This window comes from Scyliorhinus torazame, chromosome 2 (assembly GCF_047496885.1).
Source record: "Scyliorhinus torazame isolate Kashiwa2021f chromosome 2, sScyTor2.1, whole genome shotgun sequence".
Lineage (NCBI taxonomy): Eukaryota > Metazoa > Chordata > Chondrichthyes > Carcharhiniformes > Scyliorhinidae > Scyliorhinus > Scyliorhinus torazame.
The window spans coordinates 44251896-44276349 of record NC_092708.1 but is presented as its reverse complement, the minus strand read 5'-3'; the positions used below and the strand labels follow the sequence as shown (position 1 = coordinate 44276349).

The window sequence follows — 24454 nt, the reverse complement described above, 5'->3', positions numbered from 1 at the left end:
AATTCTTTCCTGCTTAGCTCTGCTTACTGAGATGAAGACAGTCGGGGCATTATTTAAACTTTCGAAGTGTAAACTTACAAGAAGAAAACACTTTTAGGTTTCCTTCTGACTCCTGCAGATTGAGCAAATTCTCCCACATCGCTCTGATGTTCCAGTCTATATTATTTAAGCCTGACTGCTCACATTCCAATGCTGATATTTTTGTGGTCAGAACACAGCAGCATCACTGTGCTTTTGCAATCTGTACACAATCTCAATCCTGCAGTCCTGAACCTAACCATCCTGAAGGTACAGTAAGTTTGAATGAAGAAAGTCTTTGCCCATCCACCTTCGGAGTTTAATGATCATATCATCAAACTATCTCTTCAATCAAGCAATGGCAGGCTCTTGCCCATTCATCCACCACCTACAATGAACCCTATAGTGCCAGTAACATTTGTTAAAAAGGAATCTTTAGAAAAGGTCACTCATTGATAATTTTCAAATTTATTAACAATCCTTTTTACTAAAAGGCAATAAAAGTGCTAAACATCCAGACCCATTAAAGTTTCAATAGCTGAAACTGTAGGCACTTGAAACCTCTTAATCTTGTGTAAACAAACATCGTGAAATTGACAGTCGAGAAAAGAGAGCTAAAGTTGTCAAGAACAACAATGTTTTCTCTGGGGTTCAGGTGTTTCAAAAGGTTAATGGATTTCTGGGCTCTCAGACCATCGGGGTATTTTTTTAGGGAGGGCTTATTTTGGCATGGGGACCATGAGGTGCCATAAGGGTAGGCGGTGAGCAATTCCTTGGCATGGAAGTTATGAGGTGCCATAAGGGGTGGATGTCGGGATACCTCAGCATGGGTGATTGTGAGGTAACATAGAATCATGGAATCAATATAGTGCAGAAGGACATTCGGCTCATCGAGTCTGAATCGACCCTCGGCCCACTCCCCTACCCTATCTCGGTAACCCCACCCAACTGCACATTCCTGGGCACTAAGGGACAATTTAGCATGGCCAATCCACCTAACCTGCACATCTTTGTACTGTGGGAGGAAACCGGAGCACCCGGAGGAAACCCACGCAGACACAGGGAGAACATGCAGTCCACACAGACAGTCACCCAAAGCTGGAATTAAAACCAAGTCCCTGTCGCTGTGAGGCAGAGTGATAACCACTGTGCCACCGTGCCGGGCTGGGTAACGGCATGAAGTGGTATGAGGTGCCATGGGTCTGGGTGATGGGATTACATTGGCATGGGAGCAAGAAGAACCATCGGGGTTGGTTGCAGCATGGGGGGGTAGGAGGTTCCGTAGGGATGAGAGAGATTACCTGGGCAAGGGGGGTATGAAGTGCCAGGGGGTGGGTGGAGGGGTTACCTTGGCATGAGAGCAAGAAGAACCATAGAGCTAATCCCTGATCTTTTATGCAACTAACCCTATGCACAGAATTTGGATGGGTTTTTGCTGGGGCCTACCAGACTTCCAGCAGTGAAGTAACTAAATCAGGACTTCGAGGCTTCTAACCAGTCTTGTTCAAAAAGAGAAGCACATTGTTGTTCAAAATACTACAGAATTTGAGGTCATAGTTTGAGGATAAGGTAAACCTTTTAGGACTGAGGTGAGGGGAAATTTCTTCACCCAGAGAGTGGTGAATCTGTGGAACTCCCACAGAAAGTAGTTGAGGCCAAAGCGTGTGTAATTTCAAGAAAGAATTAGATATAGCTCTTGGGGCTGAAGGAATCAAGGGATATGAGGGGAAGGCAGAATCAGGGTATCGAACTTGATGATCAGCCATGATCATAATGAATGGCAGAGCAGGTTCGAAGGGCTGAATGGCCTCCTCCTGCTTCTATTTTCTGTGTATCTTTCTATGTAAAATGAAAACTGAAGGATAATCTAAAGTAATTTATAAAGTTACAGCATGGTGTGTACATCAGGTTCCCCAAATAATTATTTTATAAAGACAACTATTTGTTTTGATATACCTCCTTCAAGAAGTCTTCTCTTAATATCCATTACATTTCCTTTCGAATCACTTTCTTGCATCTTGCCAAAGTCAATGGTGCATTTTGTCCCATTTTTTGTACAATCTAAGGTTTTCTTTGTATCCCTGTAAGCTTTCTCAAGGTCGCAGTTTAAAGATTGATCATAAGGTTGAACTGCTCCATTGTGCACAAACTCCCACTGGACAAACCTCTTCATCTGAGTCTCTTCCTGCTTTCTATCTTCTCTTCCTTTGACAACCTGGAACATCGAATTCACTTCAATAACAGATTCCAGAATGTCGGCACTGTGTCCGTCTATTGTTATTTTCTCTTGCTCAATTTTGACTCTCAATTGATGTTTTTCGCAGAGATCTAAGATTTGTTCTTTTTCGCCATCTGAGAAACAGGCTGCATATTTATTTTTTATTGCTTTGCTCTGGCATTTTTCTTTAATTAGATCTTCAACATGCTTCTGAGCCTTCGCAATGTCGTTCTTTGTTATGCCATACACTTCAACCATGCAAATGAAAAGCTTTGCTGCACTCAGAATGATTGGATAAGCAGGTTTGACTGCAGGAACAGGTCTGGGAGCAAGGAAACGTTTGAGGATAGAAGGAAATTTGACGGCAAGGACAGAATTGATGGTAGGGGCAAGATTGACGGCAGGCACAGGATTGACGGCAGGCACAGGATTGACGGCAGGCACAGGATTGACGGCAGGCGCAGGATTGACGGCAGGAACAGGATTGACGGCAGGCACAGGATTGACGGCAGGCGCAGGATTGACGGCAGGCACAGGATTGACGGCAGGCACAGGATTGACGGCAGGCACAGGATTGACGGCAGGAACAGGATTGACGGCAGGCACAGGATTGAAGGCAAGTGCAGGCTTCGCTGAAAAAGCTGTTTGTGCTGAAAAATAAAATTGATAATACGTGTTTAGCACAGGCTTCCTGCTAACATTCTGCAGTGCAGAGAAAGAAATTTATACTGGAATTATTACAATAAACACAAAATATAAAACTTTAAAATGATGAGTCTTTGAAGTCTGAGACTGCCAAAGTAAATAAGCTGGATGTTAGGCTTCCAGGAACCAATCCTAACCGCTCTCTAAATCAGACGGAATTAGATCTGCAGGGCTCGACAATATAATAACTACATGTCTGCAAAAGAACTCACTACATTAAATGGTGTCACTTCTAGTATATAGCAGACATCAATTTAACTGCCAGTACCAAAATATTAGTAGCAGGTGTTTTACGGTGTACCTACAACACTCTAACATCATCCTATATATTTAAAAAAGGGGAAAGTATAACATACTGCTAAGTTTTGATATGGGTTAGGATCTTAAGTTCCTAACTTCAATAAGTTCTGTGCTAAATTGTCAGGGTGCTAGATTGGCAGTGCCAAGGTGCCACGTTGGCAGTGCCAGGGGTTGGGCTCTGGAGGGGCCTTGCCCATATGATCAGGGGTGAGGTGTGTTTGCGAGCCCCAAAAAAGGTTGGGGGGTGGGGTTCTGAAAGACGGGCTGAAAGAGGGGTGTAGAGATCGGGACAACCTTCCAAAATGTTGCCCAATCTGTGAGGAGATCAGCTCGCCAGTGCAGGACAGCTGTCTAATGTGGCCTCGGCGAAGAGAAACTACCCAAGGACCAAAAAACTGGCAACGTGCCGATGAATAGCGGGGTGAATCTCGCTGCTGCAGCCATCGCGAAAAATCCCGCCAAACACCCCCAAAAGCGGACTTTCATTTGTGTCCACTGAATCACGCCCCTTGTATCTGAGATTGAATCAGACTGCTTGCAGTCGTAGTGCCATGATTGACTCCAAGATAAGTTTCTGGGTACATAACCATACCGTTACTAAACCTGCCTATTTCCACCACAGTAATATAACCTGACTATGGCTCTGCCTCAGCTCATCTGTTGCAGAAACCCTCATCCACAGTCCTTGATTCCAATGCACCCCTGGTAGGCTTCCCATTTCTGCCCTCCATAAACTTGCAGCCATCTAAAACTCTGTTGTCCCTGTGCTAAATTGTTCCAAGTCCCGCTACCCGCCCTGTGCTCACTAACCTACAATGGCTCTTAATTAAACAATGCCTTGATTTTAAAATTCGCAGCCTTGTGTTCAAATCCCTCCAAGGCCTCGCCCTACCCTATCTCTGTAATATTCGCCAGCCCTTCAAGATAGCTATGCTCCTCCAATTTGCGCCTCGTGAACTTCCCCGATATTAATCACTCCACCATGGGTGGCTGTGCCTTCAGTTGCCTGGTCCCTAAAGTGTAGAATTTCTTCCCTAAACCTTTTCACCTCGCTTTCCTCCCTTAAGGCATCCCTTAAAACCTATTTATTGACCAAGCTTTCGGTCTTCTGCCCTAATATCACTTTGGGCTGGTGTAAAAAACATTTCTTGGCAGTGCTCCTTTGAAACATATTGAGGCATTTTACTAGGTTAAAGGTGTGAATCTAAACACAAATTGTTCCTACTGTTGTTGTGACAAGACTGATTAGTACAGCAAATGAGAACGTTACACAGGCCCCGTGATTGCTTTTCTGAATGGATGATGCTGGGGCAGGAGTGGATGAAGCTGATTTGCAACAGCTTGAAGCTTACAGTGAAAAATAAGCAAAATTACTGAACTGGGTTTCGTGATTATGGAAAACACCTGCAAGAGTATCGTGCTGAAATAGCTTCTCACCCACAGGCTGTGAAATTTTGAAACGCTGCTCCATACATTGGCGAAATGGATCCATCATCCGTGGGTCGAATAAAATAATCCTTATCAAAGAGAGTGAAGGTTGAGCAAAGTCTAACAGGTAATCATTTATTGCATCCAGCAGTGCATTTGCAACATCACTGGGCCTCAATTCCGCATACCCTAGACACAAGGAAGAAGATTTGTGCGGTTAAATACAGTGTCTTGAAAAAGCTCAACGAAAGCAATGACTTTTAAGTAAAACAAACTGTGAATATCCTTGTGGTCGCAGTGCCCTACTTCAATCAAGTGACCATATGCAAACGCAAAGAATGAGTGACAGCAAGCTATTTGGTTCTAGAGGTGTTGGGAGCATGGCTGCTAACACTTGGGCCTTTGTCAGAAGATTTTGGATTCAAGCCCCACAGTGAAGTACTGAGGGAATGCTGCACTGTCAGAGGCTCCATTGTTCAGATAAGATGTATGTTAAACTGAGGCCTTGTCTGCCCCCTCGGGTGGAGAGAAAGCCTCTATTTCAAAGAAGAACAGGAGAGATATCCCCAGTGTTCTGGCCAATACTTATCCCTCGATCAACATCATAAAAACATATGGGGCGAAATTCTCCAGAAACGGCATGATGACCGCCGACTGGCGCCCAAAACGGCGCAAATCAGTCGGGCATCGCGCCGCCCCAAAGGTGCGGAATGCCCCGCATCTTTGGGGGCCGAGCCCCAACCTTAAGGGGCTAGGTCGGCGCCGGACAAATTTCCGCCCCGTCAGCTGGCGGAAAAGGCCTTTGGTGCCCCGCCAGCTGGCGCGGAAATGACATCTCCGGGCGGCGCATGCGCGGGAGCGTTAGCGGCCGCTGAAGGCATTCCCGCGCATGCGCATTGGAGGGCATCTCTTCCGCCTCCGCTATGGTGGAGACCTTGGCGGAGGCGGAAGGGAAAGAGTTCCCCCACGGCACAGGCCCACCAGTGGATCGGTGGGCTCCAATCGCGGGCCAGGCCACCGTGGGGGCACTCCCCGGGGCTAGATCGCCCCGCGCCCCCCCCCAGGACCCCGGAGCCCGCCCGCACCGCCTTGTCCCGCCGGTAAGGTAGGTGGTTTAATCTACGCCGGCGGGGCAGGCATTTTAGCGGCGGGACTTCGGCCCATCCGGGCCGGAGAATCGCAGGGGGGGACCCGCCAACCGGCACGGCGCGATTCCCGCCCCCGCCGAATATCCGATGCCAGAGAATTCGGCAACCAGCGGGGGCGGGATTCTCACCAGCCCCCGCCGATTCTCCGACCCGGCGGGGGGTCGGAGAATCTCGCCCCTCATCATTATTACATTGCTGTTTGCGGGAACTTGCTTTGGGCAAATTGGCTGTCACGGTGTCTACAGTATAAAAGTGATTATATTTTTTAAATGCTGCATTGATTGGAAGCACTTCAGGATGTCCTGTTGTCATGAAAGGTGCTATATAAAGGCAAGTTTTTTTTTTTTACCTTGCAGCAATCTGGACATTTTGTTATAGGTGCTTGGTGTTTTTGAATTATACTGAAACTGAAAATGACAAATTAATGTTAAACACTGAAATTTCCTGGCTTATGTGAGCATTTCCTGAACTTGCGACCTTAAAGTAACCAGCCATCTTAAAAGATGATCGTGCGGGTACCAATGGTGTCAGGATTGCTTGGTGTTGGAACCTGCACAGATCCTATTGGGTAGGAACAATTGGTTAACCCGGTAGATATCCGGGAGTATGAGCTCTCCAATAATGAGGTGGGGCAATTATTAACCTTTCCTATTGTATAAATAGAGCCAGCCAGTTAGGTACGGTTTGAGAGAAGACCAGTAGCGAAGTACTGGTGCTGTGTAAATATTAGTGTAAATACAGCTAACTTTAGTTTGACTCACAAACACGTATTGAACTCTGCGTGGTCCTCACAAAACTCGGTGCTGGGGAAAGTTACTCATGTCATGTGAGTGTCCCTTTAAGAAAGGTTTTTGTCTTATCACATGGCTTCAGTAATGTCATTTTGCAGGTGGTGCTGGGCTGTGGCTGTGAGGTGCCTGGGTTTCAGTTTCAGTTTGACTGCTTTGGACAACAGAAGGAGAAAGAAGTGTTTTTCCCTGTCTTTCTATGTTTTCATTTTAAAAGCTGTTCCAGTAAAAATAACACATTGGTTGCGGCTAACTGCCTTGGTAAATTTAAAAATAAGGAGTTTGAATCTGCTGGTTGAGACTGGATCAGAATCTCAGGGACAGGATCAGTCCCATTCAAGTGAAAATGCAGTCTGCCGGGCCACGCCTTTGAAAAGGGGTTTGGTTTATTGGATTTTGTTATTGAATTGGAACAGTTAAGGGAGAATTCATTAAGTGTTATATATATAGATTACTGTAGCTGTGTGGAGTCCTTATGTTTGTAATTGATAAAAATTATTGCTGTGTTTATAGATATAGATGTGTTAACTACATTCTTAGAATAAATCTTGTTTTGATTAAAGCGCCTAGGAAGTCTGATGAATCACACCTGAAACAAAGGCTTTTGTACTCACCCTAGCCAAATTCAACATAAAGGTTATAGGTCAGGTGAACTTCATAATACACTTTGGAGTTTCTAAGCCCTGGCCCATAACACTCAAAAATAAGCTAGTATGAAACAGGGATTTTAAAGCCTTTAAATATAAAAGTAAGTGTAGAAATAAATTTAATATTATGGATTACCATTTAACTTAGCTTCAAAAAAGAAAGGAATAGGATCTTAGAATTTGAATGGACAGGAGCAGGTTTATCAGCTCAATATAGCTGTGCCAGTTTTCAGCTTAATCTCAATTCTCCTGTTTTTTCACTTTCCTTTAAAAGTTATTGTGACTGTTTCCATGTCTGAGAAACACACCAAGCTTTTATTTTACATTTTATAACCTCGTCCTTCACTCTTTTGGTGATGGTCTTAAAATTATGTCCTCTTTGACCAGTGGAAGGAGCTTTTTTCCGATTTACCTGTTCAAAACCTGTCATAATTTTGAACGCGCCTCTCAGATATTCGATTATCCTTCACTGCTTCAATGAAAAGAACATCTGGTCAGCCAGTGAGGACGGAGGACATGACTATGTTCAGTGATGGGAGGGAGGACTGTGGGATGTTGACTGATTGACATGGTTTTGTAAGTATGACGATATCAAGCAGTTGAGACAACTCTCCCAGCCTAGGCAGGCGTCCCCAGATATTAACGTATAAAGCCTTTATCTTTGTCATGTTCTAACTCGCCGCCTATAGTTCACATCTGAGTTATTTATCATTTTGTTATTCTTTTTTAATTCACAGCAGTTTGATATAAATGAGTGCCTTGCTAGGCCATTTCAGAGGGCAGTTAAGATGTTGGTGTGGGAGCTGGAGTGACATACAAGCCCCACCATCTAAGCATGCCAGGTTTTGTTCCTTTAAGCACAGGTTGAGCCATTTAGGTTTCTATGAGCATGCGACAACTTGTGGTTATTTTAACCTGTACTAGCTTTTTCAAATACTCTCAAATATTTGATTGCGCTGTTTTTCACAATGAATTTTAATAGAAGCTGGGTCTATCCTTCATGGGTGTTTGCTGGGAATTGTCATTGTCAAATCTTGGTTTTGGAAAGGGTCACCTTTCCGATGGATTTCTGGATTCTGGAGTTATTAGCAGAATAACCTCACAATCAGCAGGAGGATTGAGTGTCAATTTCAACGAACATTGTCCTTCAAACTTGTGTTTTGTACTTGAGTGCAGTAATCTCACACTGAGGTCACTTGATCAAGTTATACTATGGGCAGAATTTTTAGCCCACGTTAGCCATCAGCGCAAAATCTTGTGAGAATCGGGAAACGCAATTCTTGCCAGATTGCGTTTTCCAATTTTCCACGCTCTTAGCCAATGACATAACGTGATTCCCGCCCAGCAAGGTTGCGAACCTCATTTAAATACATTAGCCTTCCCGTCGGGATTTCCCTCCTCACTGAATATTTATTGCATGCTGGCGTGACGTCACGCTGGTGTGATTTACTACAGCTGTATAAAACAAGAACCTGGCTGTAATAATTTGCACGCAACTCATCCAACTGGGGAATATTGTTTCCCCGTGCTCATTAGAACTGTGAGCTACCCTGCTCCAGGGTGTCAATTAGCGAGGGGGCACCAGAGAGAATGTGGGGGGACCAGAGAAGTGCAACTCGGGGCTGGTTTGTGTCTCAGCACTTCAGGGTGGAGTGTTGCTCACAGGCCTTAGTGGCTGTTCACTGCTGTGGTCCTCCGTGTTTCAAGAGGTCTGATGGCTGGCTTGCATGGTAGCACTTCTCGGGTCCCCCTTGCTGGGCTTTGAGTCATTTCTCGCCTGAGGGATTGCCCTTCTAAACTGGCATCTGGAGGTGGGTGGGAGCGGGTGAAATCACAGGGTCCGCACAGGGGCGACTATGAGATCCCTGGGATGGGTGCTGTGAAATGCCAGGCTGCCTGGGAAGAGTGGGGGACTCTGAAAAGGGATGGTGAGCAGCTACGGAGGGCAGAAAGGGGGGAGAGTGAGTGCAGTCCGAATGAACTCTCAGACTGTGTGGTAAACCACTTTGTTCTGATATTAGGGGTTGTATGGTAGAACCTGCACTACAGGTTCACCTGTGGCCCCTGCATGCTAGCTCCGCCCAGGATGCGGGTTATAAATATGCGTGGCCTCCAGCTCGCAGCCATTTCGCCAGCTGCTGTGGGAGGCCATACATCTGATACTAATAAAGCCTCAGTTTGGATTCAACTTCCTTTCCAGTCAAATTGATCGTGCCTCAATTTATTAGTATCAGACTCAGAAGATGGACCTCCGGATTAAACCAGATCGCCTGCAGCTGGATCCACATGCAAGCGATGCCAGAAACGACTTCCAGCACTGGCTAGCTTGTTTTGAAGCCTTTGTCACCCAGGGGTCACTCGGTTGTACCATTTCATTAAGGCACGAAATATGCGTGGCCTCCAGCTCGCAGCCATTTCGCCAGTTGCTGTGGGAGGCCACACATCTGATACTAATAAAGCCTCAGTTTGGATTCAACTTCGTCTTCAGTCAAATTGATCGTGCCTCAGACTGCAAACTGTACCCTCAGGGCATGAGCTGTCTGGAAGGGAAAACCCACTGGTTATGGTTATGAGAGCTGGGGGAATGCCATCCAAGGATGAGGGTGACTGCAAGTTGCTGTCTCCGCATGAATTAGGTGTGCCGCGTCTGCCACTGGGGCGAAGCCAGTTGCCTGATTAGCTCCCTGACTCTTTCTTGGTGAGTCAAGTGTGCCAATTTGTAAGTCCTGCAATGCTTGAGTGTGCCACTGATTGGCGTCCAATGATTAGCCCTTTGGGGGCAGATCGCCCCAAGCATTGAACACTCGACTTACATTCACCTCTCCATGACAGAGAGGTGTCACACATGTTGCCCCTAATGCAAGGTGGGAGGGTAACAATGTTCATCGGTCACCCCATTCAGGCCATGATGGGTGGTAGCGCCTCGTTCCCCATGAGGTTGGAACAGTGGGGGATTGAACGCGGTCAACTGCCCGCATGCCTCATCCTTGCCGGGGAGGAGGGGGAAGAGGGGGCGGTATTGCGGCCCACTGAGGCTCTCAAGAGTTCTGTCAGGTGGAATTGAGATGGGCATTGTGTGAGTGGGGAGGGAAGTGAGGCTCATTGGAAAGCCGCTTGCAAGAGGGTAGCCAGGGAAAGGGTGGGCCCGCTGAAGGACAGGCGAGGGAATCTATGTGTGGAGCCAGAGGAAATGGGCGAGGTACTAAATGAATACTTTGCATCAGTATTCACCAAAGAGAAGAAATTGGTGGATGTTGAGTCTCGTGAAGGGTGTGTAGATAGCCTGGGTCACATTGAGATCCAAAAAGACAAGGTGTTGGGCGTCTTGAAAAATATTAAGGTAGATAAGTCCCCAGGGCCTGATGGGATCTACCCCAGAATACTGAAGGAGGCTAGAGAGGAAATTGTTGAGGCCTTGACAGAAATCGTTGGATTCTCACTGTCTTCAGGTGATGTCCTGGAGGACTGGAGAATAGCCAATGTTGTTCCTTTGTTTAAGAAGGGTAGCAAGGATAATCCCGGGAACTACAGGCCGGTGAGCCTTACGTCAGTGGTAGGGAAATTACTCAGAGAATTCTTCGAGACAGGATCAACTCCCATTTGGAAGCAAATGGACGTATTAGCGAGAGGCAGCATGGTTTTGTGAAGGGGAGGTCATGTCTCACTAACTTGATAGAGTTTTTCGAGGAGGTCACAAATATGATTGATGCAGGTAGGGCAGTGGATGTTGTCTATATGGACTTCAGTAAGGCCTTTGACAAGGTCCCTCATGGCAGACTGGTACAAAAGGTGAAGTCACACGGGATCAAGAGTGAGCTGGCAAGATGGATACAGAACTGGTTAGGTCATAGAAGGCAGAGAGTAGCAATGGAAGGGTGCTTTTCTGATTGGAGGGCTGTGACTAGTGGTGTTCCGCAGGGATCAGTGCTGTTGTTGTGTTTATAAATGATTTGGAGGAAAATGTAACTGGTCTGATTAGTAAGTTTGCAGACGACACAAAGGTTGGTGGAATTGCGGATAGCGATGAGGAATGTCAGAGGATACAGCAGGATTTAGATTGTTTGGAGACTTGGGAGGAGAGATGGCAGATGGAGTTTAATCCAGACAAATGTGAGGTAATGCATTTTGGAAGGTCTAATGCAGGTAGAACCCTCAAGAGTATTGACAGACAAAGAGATCTAGGTGTACAGGTCCACAGGTCACTGAAAGGGGCAACACAGGTGGAGAAGATAGTCAAGAAGGCATACTGCATGCTTGCCTTCATTGGCCGGGGCATTGAGTATAAAAATTGGCAAGTCATGTTGCAGCTATATAAGAACCTTAGTTAGGCCACACTTGGAGTATAGTGTTCAATTCTGGTTGCCACACTACCAGAAGGATGTGGAGGCTTTAGAGAGGGTGCAGAAGAGATTTACCAGGATGTTGCCTGGTATTGAGGGCATTAGTTATGAGGAGAGGTTGAATAAACTTGATTTGTTCTCACTGGAACGAAGGAGGTTGACGGGGCGACCTGATAGAGGTCTACAAAATTATGAGGGGCATAGACAGAGTAGATAGTTAGAGGCTTTTTCCCAGGGTTTTTCCTAGGGGGCATAGGTTTAAAGTGCGAGTGGCAAGGTATAGAGGAGATGTACGAGGTAAGTTTTTTACACAGAGGGTAGTGGGTGTCTGGAACTCGCTGCTGGAGGGGGTGGTGGACGCAGGGACGATTGTGACGTTTAAGGGGCGCCTTGACAAATACATGAATAGGATGGGAATAGAGGGATATGGACCCCGGAAGTGCAGAAGATTTTAGTTTAGACGGGCAGCATGGTCGGCACAGGCTTGGAGGGCCGAAGGGCCTGTTCCTGTGCTGTACTTTTCTTTGTTCTTTGTTCTAGGGGGATGTAAATGGGTGGGTGTCCCAGATCTTGAAAGGGTCAGGGAATTGTTTGGACTCCTCATCACTAACTTTTAGTTCTCTTCCCTTCAGTTTTTGATTTGAGAGTCATGAAGCCAGTGTTAATAGCTGTGGAGTAGCAGCAGCGGTATGCCTCAATATGAGGCTGCACATGGACAGAACCAGCAACCTGCAGAGGGGGGGACGCTGAGCCCGCTGATCTACCATGTGCAGGGCCAATATGGCGGAGTCTCAGAGGAGACACTACCTGCCATGGGTTTACCGTCAGAGATTTTCCAACATCAAAGTCCAGTGCCGGAGAAGACACCACATGGTCTGGGAGGTCACCCATTGCCTGTGGCCCTGAAAGTCACCATCACTCTGAACCTTCATGCCAGGGCTCATTTCAGGGCTGCACAGGTGGCCGGTGCGGTATTTTCCAGTCTTCCACGTGTAAGTGCATAAGGGATGTGACAGATGAGCTATGTGTGAGGACTCATCTGTACATCAACTTTGACCAGATCCAGGTGAGCCAAGATGCCGCTGCAATGGACTCCACCAACAAACCTAGCCAGCTCCAGATGCAGGGTGTCATCAACAGCACCCACGTGACTCTGCATTCCATATGGCAGCATGGGTACCATTTGTGAACCGGAAAGAATTCCACTCCCTCAATTTTCAGACTATGACCACGCCATGCGCATCATGCAGGTGAGTGTGTTCATTTCCTGGGGACCATCCACAAACAACTCCATCCTGGGATGCTCGCAGATCCCAGCCATTTTCAAGGGTGAGCAGTTGCTGAAGAGAAGACTCCTATGGGGACAAAGGGTACCCACTCAGGAGGTGGCTGATGACACCAGTACGGAGGTCACAAACACCCGCTGAGACTTGCTACAATGAAACTCATGCATCAATGCATGCCCTGGTCGCGCAGGCGATTGGCCTGCTCAAGATGCGGTTCTGGTGCCTGGACATAGAACACACAGTGCAGAAGGAGGCCATTCGGCTCCATCAAGTCTGCACCCACCCACTTTAAGCCCTCACTTCTACCCTATCCCCGTAACCCAGTAACCCCTCCGAACCTTTTTGGTCACTAAGGGCAATTTAGCATGTCCAATCCACCTCTGAATAACTTCTTGCACTTCTTTGGACTGTGGGAGGAAATCAGAGCACCCGGAGGAAACCCACGCAGACACAGGGAGAACGTGCAGACTCCGCACACACAGTGACCCAGGGGAATCGAACCTGGGACCCTGGCGTTGTGAAGCCACAGTGCTAACCACTGTGCTACCGTGCTGCCCACGGTCAGGGGGAGCCCTCCAGTACAGCCCCCAGAGGGTGTCCTGCACAATTGTGTTCTGCTGCACTCTGCACATCCTGGCACTGCAGCGGGGCGAGCAGCTGCACCGTAGACGGAGGAGTACCACATCTTCTCGGATGTGGAAGATATCGAGGAGGGCAGCGAGGGGAAACCCGCGGAAGTTATGCAGGAATGGCGCAGGCGATGGACAGGGCCTGCATGGGGCGCTGGGCTAGAGACACCCTCATAGCTTCTTGGTTTGGGGACAAACAGGACTAGGATTTCAAGACCTTTCCCACCACGGGGTCTTACATCTTCTCACTAGTGTGATGCCTGGATGAGGTCATTGTCAGGGTCATACTAATCATAGGCAGGGCTCTAAAGTGATTGACTGGACACTGCAGGAGAATGTCGATGACTTACAGTGAGGACAGAGCGTTGCTCCTCCTATTATCTCTGATCTGTCGGACTCTTGCCTGACAGAGAGTAAACGCAGCCTGCCACTGAACAGGGTGTTCCAGGGGCCCAGAGGGGCTGAATGGCACATTTCAGAGCTGCTACTGCCTGTTCCGATGTCAGGGGTCCCAGTGTGTCTCCCCACCTGCTGATGAGGTGGACAGACTCTTGCATGTTTTCACCCAATGGCATCCTCATAGCTAGAGAACTCTGTCAGATATGAGAGTCCTGACCATTGCTGTGGGGGTGTGGGGAGAGGGCGAACCATCCATGGATGGGATGTTGGGAGGGGCTTGGGGGGCCCGCAGCAGGAGCAGCGTGGCATTACTGCTTCGTCAGTGTGAGAGGTGGGAGAAACATAGAGCTGCCATCCTCTCACTGCAAGGGAGGAGGCACAGAGTTTACGCAGGGGTTTGCAGATTATGGCGCCACAACATGCCCTGTGGAAGCTCTTTATGGTGAAAAAAGTGAACTTTACTGCAAGCTAAAGTTTACAGTGGCAACTTATCTCTACAAGTGCCTTGGTTCACCCATGCCCACTAGGTTCCTATCATTTCTTTGTCTTCCTAAACCTCCTGTTATAGAACATTACAGCGCAGTACAGGCCCTTCGGCCCTCAATGTTGCGCCGACCTGTGAAACCACTCTAAAGCCCATCTACACTATTCCCTTATCGTCCATATGTCCATCCAATGACCATTTGAATGCCCTTAGTGTTGGCGAGTCCACTACTGTTGTGTCTCGGTGTATTCCCAGGATCCACATCTCAAGGCCTGCTGCGTTCCACGTCCTGTTGCTTGAGATGACCTTGGCAGGAATCTCCTGGACGGCTGGGACCTTGAGGGTCCAGACCTGCTTTTGGGTTGCGCAGGTGTGAAAGTATTGTCTTCCTCAGTGTGTGGGGTTGGAGGTGTGTCGCTCACAGGGAGAAGGGTGTTAAATGGGCAGGGTACCACCAGGGTCTCCTGGGTTGAAGGCCCTGGGTTACTCTCCCTTGGATCCGCTTCCCTGCGGGTGCCTGGCTGTCCCCGCAGTGCTCCATGGGATAGGGGGGGGTAACTGGAGTGAGATCCAGAAGTCGCACCATCCTCTGGCGCTTGTGGATTCCCACCAGTGCCTGACCATGCAGTTGAATCCCTGAACCATGGAGCTCATGCCCTCAGCCATGGAGGTCATAACCTGAATGATGGAGTGGACGTCCCCGCTATGGAGTGCATGTCCTGTGCCAATGACTCCATTGCGGATACCACCCTCACAATGTTGGCCTTGTTGCGTAGGAGTGGCAGCAGCATCTCCTCAGACAGAAGGTGACGGGACTCCTCCGGTTGACCTTGAACAAGGGGAGGGATGCTAACATCCCTTCCTGATACACGTGACTCTGCCATTGTAGCCCCAGCAGCTCTGGGATGAGAGAACCCGGAGGCACGTTCTCTGACTGGAGCTCAGCAGAGCCCTGGGCTCTGACTCCCTCCAAGTGCCTGACCCCTAGGACATCTCTGCTCCTGCCTGCTGTGAGGCATGCGCCAATGAGGGACGTGTTGAGGGTTTTCACTTGCGTCTTCAGCCCCCACCATGTTCTCTGCAAAGGTTCAGTCTTGCTCCTCGCCTGCAAGCTCAAGGGCCCATTCAACGAATGAGGTTCGGGTCTTTTAGCTCCAGTATCACTCTGGCTGGCTGTGCCCACCCATAATAATAATAATCGCTTATTGTCACAAGTAGGTTTCAATGAAGTTACTGCGAAAAGCCCCCAGTCGCCACATTCCGGCGCCTATTCGGGAAGGCGGTACGGGAATTGAACCTGCGCTGCTGACATTGTCTGCATTATAAGCCAGCTGTTTAGCCCACTGTGCTAAACCAGCCCCTACATGCCGGTTTTGTTCGAGTTTGTCCTACAATGAGACAGATGAGGAGAGTATAGGCTGGAGCCGTGGCAGGTCAGATGGTGGTTTTGTGTGGCAAGCGTGGGAGGTGAGTGTCAGTGAGGACCGGGGGGGGGGGGGGGGGGGGGGGGGGGGGGGGGGGGGGCATGGTAAGTGTTCGGGCCCACTAGGTCGGTGAGAGTGAGATCTCCGTGGAACACTGTCAGAGGTGATTTAGAGGGTGCTGCGCGGCACGAGAGAAGATTGACTTGCCCTGGCTTAATGATGAAGGTCAATAATCTTCTTACAGCATTACAGCCCCATCCTCTTAAGGAGTGAGCTGGCAGTCACTATCACAGCTACAGCCTCCCAAGCGGGGTTGATCACTTTGCTGGCAGATCGTCTGCCTGATTGAGGGTAGAGACTCTCCCACCTCTGCTGGACCCCATCCAGAAGCTTGCTGAGGGCTCCCTCGGGGAAACGTGGTACAGTCTTTCTGGCAGCCACCCTCCCAGATTGGACTCGGAACAAGTGCTGGGGAGGTGTTTAAATGGTGATCCCCACTGATTGCAACCATTAAGTAGTGGAGGGGCGAGCGAATCAGAGGAAGGTCACCTCGGGTGCGGCATGAAACCCGTGGTAAAAAAATCTTTTGGTTAAAGATGCTGAATATACGGTGACCTTGTTTCACCAATGGCACGGACGGGATTCTCTCCGGATTTCTCGCCGGGTCCAACACTTTGAAAAAACATCGTAAAATTCCACCCTGTGGTTTTTTTTGTTATAACATAAATGCTAATTTAAAGGCACTCAATCTACAAAATGTAACTGTATTAAAACCTACCTGCTCCCACTGCTGGAAAGGACACTGAACTTATTTTTAGGTTTTCACATTGCTTCAAAACTTTGCCAAACAGTGCTTTTGTGTTTTGTGCCTTCGTCCACTCGACCAGGTGTAGAATGTATTTAACTTGAAGATTTCCTGCCTTTGTCGTAACAACACTCCCACTGCTTTGGACTCCTAGGGAGGAAAAAGAGAACTTTAACTTAAGGTTAAACTACCATTGTCATCAATTGAATAACTCACTGGGGGCACATTGTTTATCTCACTCGAAGTTCAATAACCCAATGGATGTTTAAAAAGACGTATTATTGGCATCAAGGGTGTTTTCTTTTTCTGTTTTTCTGGTTCTTTGTTTCTTGGGGGAATGTGGATGGGGGGGGGAGGGGAATCGGGGAGGGGGGGTAGGAGGTCTGGAGGCCTTTGGCAGGGGCTGCTATGCCAGCTGGGCAGGGGCTGCTATGCTAGCTGGGCGGGGGGGCTGCCATACTAGCTGGGCGGGCTAGTAAACAAGAGTACAGTAAGGAGTTGTCAGAAGGCAGACGTAGGGGTGGGGGATGGAGTTGTTGATTTGTTGGGGAAAGCAGGGGAGGGAATGCTGACATTGTTGTTCTCTGCCTTGCTCTAACCAGATGGCTTTGATGTGTCATGTTGATCAGAGAACAACGAGTCTTGTAAACTAACAAAACTATTTATTCAACACTACAATTGGATTCGACACCTATCTCGAAGAACTAACAGTTGATGAAACACACATAAACTAGACTCATCTAACTCATTAACTACTCTCTTGCTCTCTCACTATCTTCAGTACGCCTAGCTCAGCCCCTGCTCCTACCATCTACCCCAACCTTCTGTTCCACAAGGCTCAGCGTCATCCCTTATATACTTCTAGGATTACTCCCTCTAGTGGCTGTCTGTAAACATTTCATTAACCCTTAAGTTACCTTCATGTATGATAATACCACACTGACAAGGTTGTGGTTGTTGTGGCGCAGGGAGAAAGGAAGCGATGATGGTGGATATCCGAGGGCGGGCCTGGAGGGTCGCATGGCATGAGCCAGGGACTGCCTCAAAATGGCTGATCGGCAGGGGTCGAGGGCAGGGAACCCTCCAACCAGGCTGGTCACGTGGAACGTGAGGGGGATGAATGGTGAATGTTTATGCCCCAAAGTGGGTTGATGTGGAGTTTATGAAACGGGTGCTGGGGGAGATTCCTTCCTGGACTCGCACCAGTTGATCTTGGGGGAGGGGGGGGGGATTTCAACACGGTCATTGTTGGACCGGTCGAGCTCAAGGTCGGGGAGGGTGTCAGCAGTGGCGAAGGAGCTGAAGGGATTTAGGGAGCGTATGGAGGGGGGGTCAACCCGTGGAAGTTTGGGAGGCCAAGAGTGAACTTTCGTATTTTCTCCATGGGCACAGGGTGGACTCCCGGATTGACTTTTGTGTGGGGGACATTGTACTGTTGGTGGGGGTGGTCGATTGCTGCACTTGGTGGATCTTGCGAATGAACGGGGTGGTGGGCGGAGGGAGCTGCTATTCGGGGGTACGTGGAGCTGAACGACATGGGGGAGGTCACGGCCGCCACGTTGTGGGAGGCCCTCAAGGCGGTGGTTCAGGGGGAGTTTATTTTGATTTGGGCACACAGGGTGGAGGCGGAACGGGTAGAGATGGCTGATGGAAGAGATTCTGTGAGTGGCCAGGAGGTATTCGATGGCCCCAGAGACCAGGCTCTTGAGGGAGAGGCAGAGGCTTCAGATGGTGTTTGGATTGGTGCCCACAGGAAAGGCGGCAGGGCAGTTGCGGAGGGCCAGGGGGGCAATACACGAGGATAAGGAGAAGGCAAGTAGGATGCTGGCCCACCAGCTTAGAAGTAGGAGAGGCGAGGGAGATTGCTGTAGTGAAGGATGGTGCTGGACCCAGTTTGGGTAACTGGGGTGTTTAAGGAATTTTATAGGAGTTTGTATGACTTGGAGCCCCCAGCCGGGAGGGAGGGAATGCAGCAGTTCCTGGAAGGGTTGGAGTATCCCAGAGTGGACGAGGAGTTGGTGCAAGGTTTGGGGCCCCCTATTGGGTTGAGGGAGGTGATGGAGGGTATGGGAGCGATGCAGGCAGGGCAGGCCCTGGGCCCGAACCGGTTCCCGGTGGAACTTTGCAAAATGTTTGAGGTGGACCTGGAGCCGTTGCTCGCGAGGGCATACAATGAGGCTGGGGAGAGGGGAGAGCTCCCCTGTACACTACCACATGCATCCATCTCCCTGTCAATGAAAAAAGACAAGGATCCAGAGCAGTGTGCATCGTACCGTCCGATATCGTTGCTGAATGTGGATGCTAAGTTATTGGCAAAGGTGTTGGCTTAGCGAATCGGGTCCATGGGGTGATAGGTCAGAACCAAAACAAGGTTTGTGAAAGGGAGGCAGTTGTCGGCTATTGTGAGGAGGTTGCTTAATGTGATTATGATGCCTCCAGAGGGGCAGGACGTGGAAGTGGCGATGGATGCGGAGAAGGGTTTTTACCTGGTGGGGTGGGAATATCTGTGGGAGGTGTTGGGGCGCTTTGGGTTTAGAATTTACAGTGCAGAAGGAGGCCATTTGGCCCATCGAGTCTGCACCGACCCACTTAAGCCCACACTTCCACCCTATCCCCGTAACCCAATAACCCCTCCTAACCTTTTTGGACACTAGGGGCAATTTATCACGGCCAGTCCACCTAACCTGCACGTCTTTGGACTGTGGGAGGAAACCAAAGCACCCACAGGAAACCCATGCAGGCACAGGGAGAACGTGCAGACTCCACACAGTCAGTGACCCAGCCAGGAATCGAACCTGGGACCCTGGACCTGTGAAGCAACTGTGCTACCATTTGGGCAGGGGTTTGTGGACTGGGTCCGGTTGCTGTACAAGGCGCCGGTCGCAAGTGTGCGGATCAACCAGGATATTTCAGGTTGCACTATGGGTATGGGTACTTGGTGCATGGTAAAATAGGACTGAGTCAGCACAGCTTTGTCAAAGGGAGGTCGTGTCTGACAAATATGTTAGAGTTCTTTGAGGATATAACAAGGAAGTTAGACAAAGGAGAATCAGTGGACGTAATTTATTTAGATTTCCAGAAGGCCTTTGACAAGGTGCCGCATGGGAGACTGTTAAATAAGTTAAAACCAAGGTGATAAGGGTAAGATCCTGGCATGGATAGAGGATTGGCAGACTGGCAGAAGGCAAAGAGTGGGGTTAAAGGGGTCTTTTTCAGGATGGCAGCCGGTGACTAGTGGTGTGCCTCAGGGGTCTGTGCTGGGACCACAACTTTTTACAATATACATTAATGATCTGGAAGAAGGTACTGAAGGCACTGTTGCTAAGTTTGGAGATGATACAAAGATCTGTAGAGGGACAGGTAGTATTGAGGAAGCAAGGGGGCTGCAGAAGGACTTGGACAAGCTAGGAGAGTGGGCAATGAAGTGGCAAATGAAATACAATGTGGAAAAGTGTGAGGTTATGCACTTTGGAAGGATATAGGCATAGACTATTTTCTAAATGGGGAAATTCTTCGGAAAGCAGAAGCATAAAAGGACTTGGGAGTCCTTGTTCACGATTCTCTTAAAGTTAATGAGCAGGTTCAGTCGGCAGTTAAGAAGGCAAATGCAATGTTAGCATTCATGTCAAGAGGGCTAGAATATAAGACCAGTGATGTACTTCTGAGGCTGTATAAGGCTCTGGTCAGACCCCATTTGGAGTATTGTGAGCAGTTTTGGGCTCCATATCTAAGGAAGGACGTGCTGGCCTTGGAAAGGGTCCAGAGGAGGTTCACAAGAATGATCCCTGGAATGAAGAACTTGTCATATGAGGAACGTTTGAGGACAGGAGGCAGGAGAATGGGGATGAGAAAAATATCAGCCATGATTGAATGGCGAGCAGACTCGATGTGCCAAGTGGCCTAATTCTGCTCCTATGCCTTATGGCCTTATGGAAGAGCTGCCGTTTAAGGTGGTGGGGCGAGCATCAGCTGCTTGGTGACGTGGGGTTGGGCGTAGCTACATAAGTTAAATTTGACTCGGTTGGTGGAGCAGACGATGGGGGATTTTAAGAGATGGAATGTGTTGCCACAGTCATTGGCGGGATGGGTGCGGACAGTGAAGATGACGGTGTTGCCAAGGTTTCTGTTTATATTTCAGAACCTTCCGATCTTTGTCCCAAAGGCATTCTTTGAGAAGGTTAATGCATTGATCTCAGGGTTTGTATGGGCGGAGAAGATCTCGTGGGTCAAGAGGGTCTTTTTGGAGCAGGGGTGAGGAGGGGGGTGTTGACACTGACGAATATAATGAATTACTACTGGGCGGCCAATATCGCTATGGTCAGGAAATGGATAGTGGGGGAGGGGTCGGTTCGGGGGCAGATAGAGGTGGCTTTGTGTAGGGGAACGAGCGTAAGGGCTTGTTCACAGCACCACTGCCGTTCTCACTGGCCAGGTACTCCGTGAGCCCAGTGGTGATGTTAGCCTTGAGGGATGGGGACAGTGAAAGCAGAATTTGAGACTGGAGGAAGCCTCAGTGTGGGCACCGATCTGTGATAATCATAGGTTTGCACCAGGGGGGTTGGATGTGAGGTTTCGGGGGTGGCAGAGGGCAGGAATCGAGCAATTTGGAGACCTGGTCATTTGAGGACCTGGAGGAGGTATATGAGCTGCCTAGTGGGAATGGGATTAGGTATTTGCAAGTCTGGGATTTTGTGAGGAGAGAGGTGCCACCTTTTCCCGGGTTGTCGCCCTTGGGGCTACAGGATAAGGTGTTGTCGAGGAAGGGGGTAGGGAAGGGGGAGGTGTCCGAGGCCTACAAGGAGCTGATGGACTGGGAGGGGGCCCCAATGGGAGACATTAAACAGAAGTGGGGGTACAAGCTGAGGGTGGGGGGGGGGGGGGGGTGTAGGCGGAGACCGGCACGGGGGAAGAGGCCCTGCGGAGGGTGAATGCGTCCTCCTCGTGTGCATTGCTCAGTCTTATTCAGTTTAAGATTCACCACAGGGTGCATATGACGGTGGCTAGGATGAGTAGGTTCCTGGAGAGAGTAGACGACAGGTGTGGGTGATGCACAGAGAGGCCCACGAATCATTCCACATGTTGTGGGCATGTTCAAAACTGAAGGGGTTCTGGCAGGGGTTTGGGGGCCTAATATCCAAGGTATTGGGGCTGAAGTCCAGAGGTAGCAACATTTGAGGTGTCGGAAGATCCGGGTGTCCAGGGGTGCGAGAGAGGCCAGTGTTTTGGCCTTTGCCTCCCTGTTAGCCCGGAGACGGATTTTGCTTGAGTGGAAGGACTCGGAGCTGCCTAAAGCAGGGGTGTGGGTGTGTGACCTGGCAGAATTTCTGAGGTTGGAGAAGGTCAAGTTCCTCTTGAGGGCGTCGGTTGATGGGTTCGTTCACAGGTGGAAGCCGTTTATTGACTTCCTTAAGGAGGATTGAGGTGTCAGCGGCAGGAGGAGGGGGAGGGTATAAGGAGGTTAGGAAGGGGGAAGGCAGGATAGGAGGTGAGGGTAAGGCCTCCCCTGGACCCAAAGAGGGAAAACAGGACGGGATGTGGGGGTAAGGTCTCCCCCGGACCCAATCCCTGGCAATGCGTACCTGGCAGCTGGGCATTGCCAGCCTGGCACCCTGGCAGTGCCATCTGGGCACCTGCCAGTGACCCCGACCACCCAAGGATCTCCAATGGCCTAGGAGATCCCCCCCCACAGATGGCGTTACGACTGGTCCATGTTTGGTGTCCAGATATTTAAATGCTTATTTAAATATTCAGATCTGCATCTTGCCCAGTGAGGGTGAGATCCAGATGTCGGCGGGCAGAGCAAGTCAGGTGACTCCAGCAAGGTTTCTGGCCTGGTGCAAGCCCAATTTGGGGATTGCACATGATTCACCTGTTGCTCACACATCTGCGTTGGGAAAAACGGGGTTGATGAATTGCGCCCAGCGTTAATGTTTCAAGTCCCCATGACTTCTTCAGAGGCTATCATCCTGCCTCTTAAAATAAAGCTCATTCTGAGCTTGAATTTGTCCACATGAATATCGAGGAAGATGGCTTCAGTTACTCACCCAGTTGATTACACTCATCCACCACTGATTGGCCAGCTGCTTTTAGAATAGCACCAGAAACCCCTGCAAGTTAGAGAAGTTAGTTATTGATGCTGAAAGGCAATTTCCATTCTACAAAGAACTCAACTTCTGTGCTGTAGGTCTGCAAATTTCAGCAGGTCTGCTATGTAACTCAAGTCCACAATTCTATTTTATCATGAGGAGGGGATGAACCTTTTTTCCCATTCTTTCCACTTTCTCTGCATCAGAATTCGCCTACAGACAAGTCGGCAATCATTTTGCTGTGACACCTGCCTAAGGTATGCTTGTGTGAACATCAGGTGAGGACAGCTCTGAAGTCTTCATGGTTATGATAGCTTGTGAAGGCTCACTGTCAAGGATCACAAGCACTAAAGCTCACTTGGAAAGAGAGTGGAGGTAGCCCTGGAACTGAACTCCAGCGTGGAGTTAACGCATTCACTTGGGGAAGGGAAAAAATGAAAAGAGGAAGGAACAATAGGCCATTGTTGTTGGTATTCAGAGGGATTTTTGAGTCTGGTGTTCATGAATCATGGAAAGTTAACATGCAGGTACAGCAAGCAATTAGAAACCAAATGGTATATTTGCCTTTATTGCAAAGTTTTGGAATATGAAAATGAAATGAAAATCGCTTGTCACAAGTAGGCTTCAAATGAAGTTACTGTGAAAAGCCCCTAGTCACCACATTCCGGCGCCTGTTCGGTGAGGCTGGTACGGGAATTGAACCGTGCTGCTGGCCCGCCTTGGTCTGCATTAAAAGCCAGCTATTTAGCCCTGTGTTAAACCAGCCCCTTGAATATAAGGACATAACAGCAGAAGAAATAAGAGACGTAGGCTACTCAGTCCATTGACTCTGTTTTGATATTGAGCAAGGTCATAGCTGATCTTCTGCCTCAACTCCGCCAGGCTTGCCCATTCCCTATGTCCCTTGATTTCCCTAGAAACCCAAAATCCATCTATCTCAGCCTTAAATATACTCAGTGATGGAGCATCCATAACCCTGGGGTAGAGAATTCCTCAGATTCACAACTCTTTGGGACAAGACATTTCTTCTCGTCTTAGCCCTAAATGATCAACCTCTCATCACTAGACCAGGGCTCATGTTCTAGATTCCCATGACAGGTGAAACAACTTCTCAGTGTCACTCCTGCTGAGTCCCTCCACAATCTCTCATGCTTCACTGAGACTGCCTCTCAACCTTCTAAACTTCAAAAAGTGGAGCCGAATTTACTCAACCTTTCATCATAGGACAACCCTCTAGCCTCAGGAACTAACAGAGTGATGTTTTGCTCTCCCACCTCCAATGCAAATACATCTTTCCTTAAAGGCAGGGGTCAATTTCACATTGAAAAATCAAATGGCTGCCCCACAGCGCTATTACAGTGTGGGTGGCCATAGCAAGTTCAGTGTGGGACTTATGTCCCTGAGTAGCAGGAGGTTCTGTCCATGAGAGCTGCCAGCCAATTTGATTCCCAGAACTCAGTAGTGGGCGCTTCTGAAGAAAAAATGGATCCCAAACTAAGCTAATTCGGGTTTTTTGGGCGGGGAAAGATCAGTCACCCTATAGGAAGTGGTGTGAAGGGGATTGGGGGTCGCGCTTTGGAGGACAGGGGTGAGGCACATAATGGGGCACACAGCCTGGGTAGCGTGCCCCCAATGCGCACTGAGAAAGCATCCCCGCAAATGAGGTTCTTCCTGCTTTTTTCACCAGAGTCAGTGGAAAAAGTGGCCGGCCCTCTCGCATCCACCTTCCACCTCATTATTCCGGCTGAG

General features: G+C 48.9%; 1 protein-coding gene across 1 annotated transcript in view; it reads right to left on the bottom strand.

Annotated features, from left to right (window-relative positions):
• LOC140387836 (protein mono-ADP-ribosyltransferase PARP14-like) overlaps positions 1-24454 on the bottom strand; it is an 83204-nt gene that overhangs the window by 13352 nt on the left and 45398 nt on the right. Inside the window, exons 14-17 of the mRNA XM_072471031.1 lie at positions 22664-22726; positions 16593-16769; positions 4679-4858; positions 1975-2886 (exon numbers count right to left, since the gene is read on the bottom strand). Coding sequence (XP_072327132.1) covers positions 1975-2886; positions 4679-4858; positions 16593-16769; positions 22664-22726 — 1332 coding nt within the window. The remainder of the gene's footprint in view (positions 1-1974; positions 2887-4678; positions 4859-16592; positions 16770-22663; positions 22727-24454) is intronic.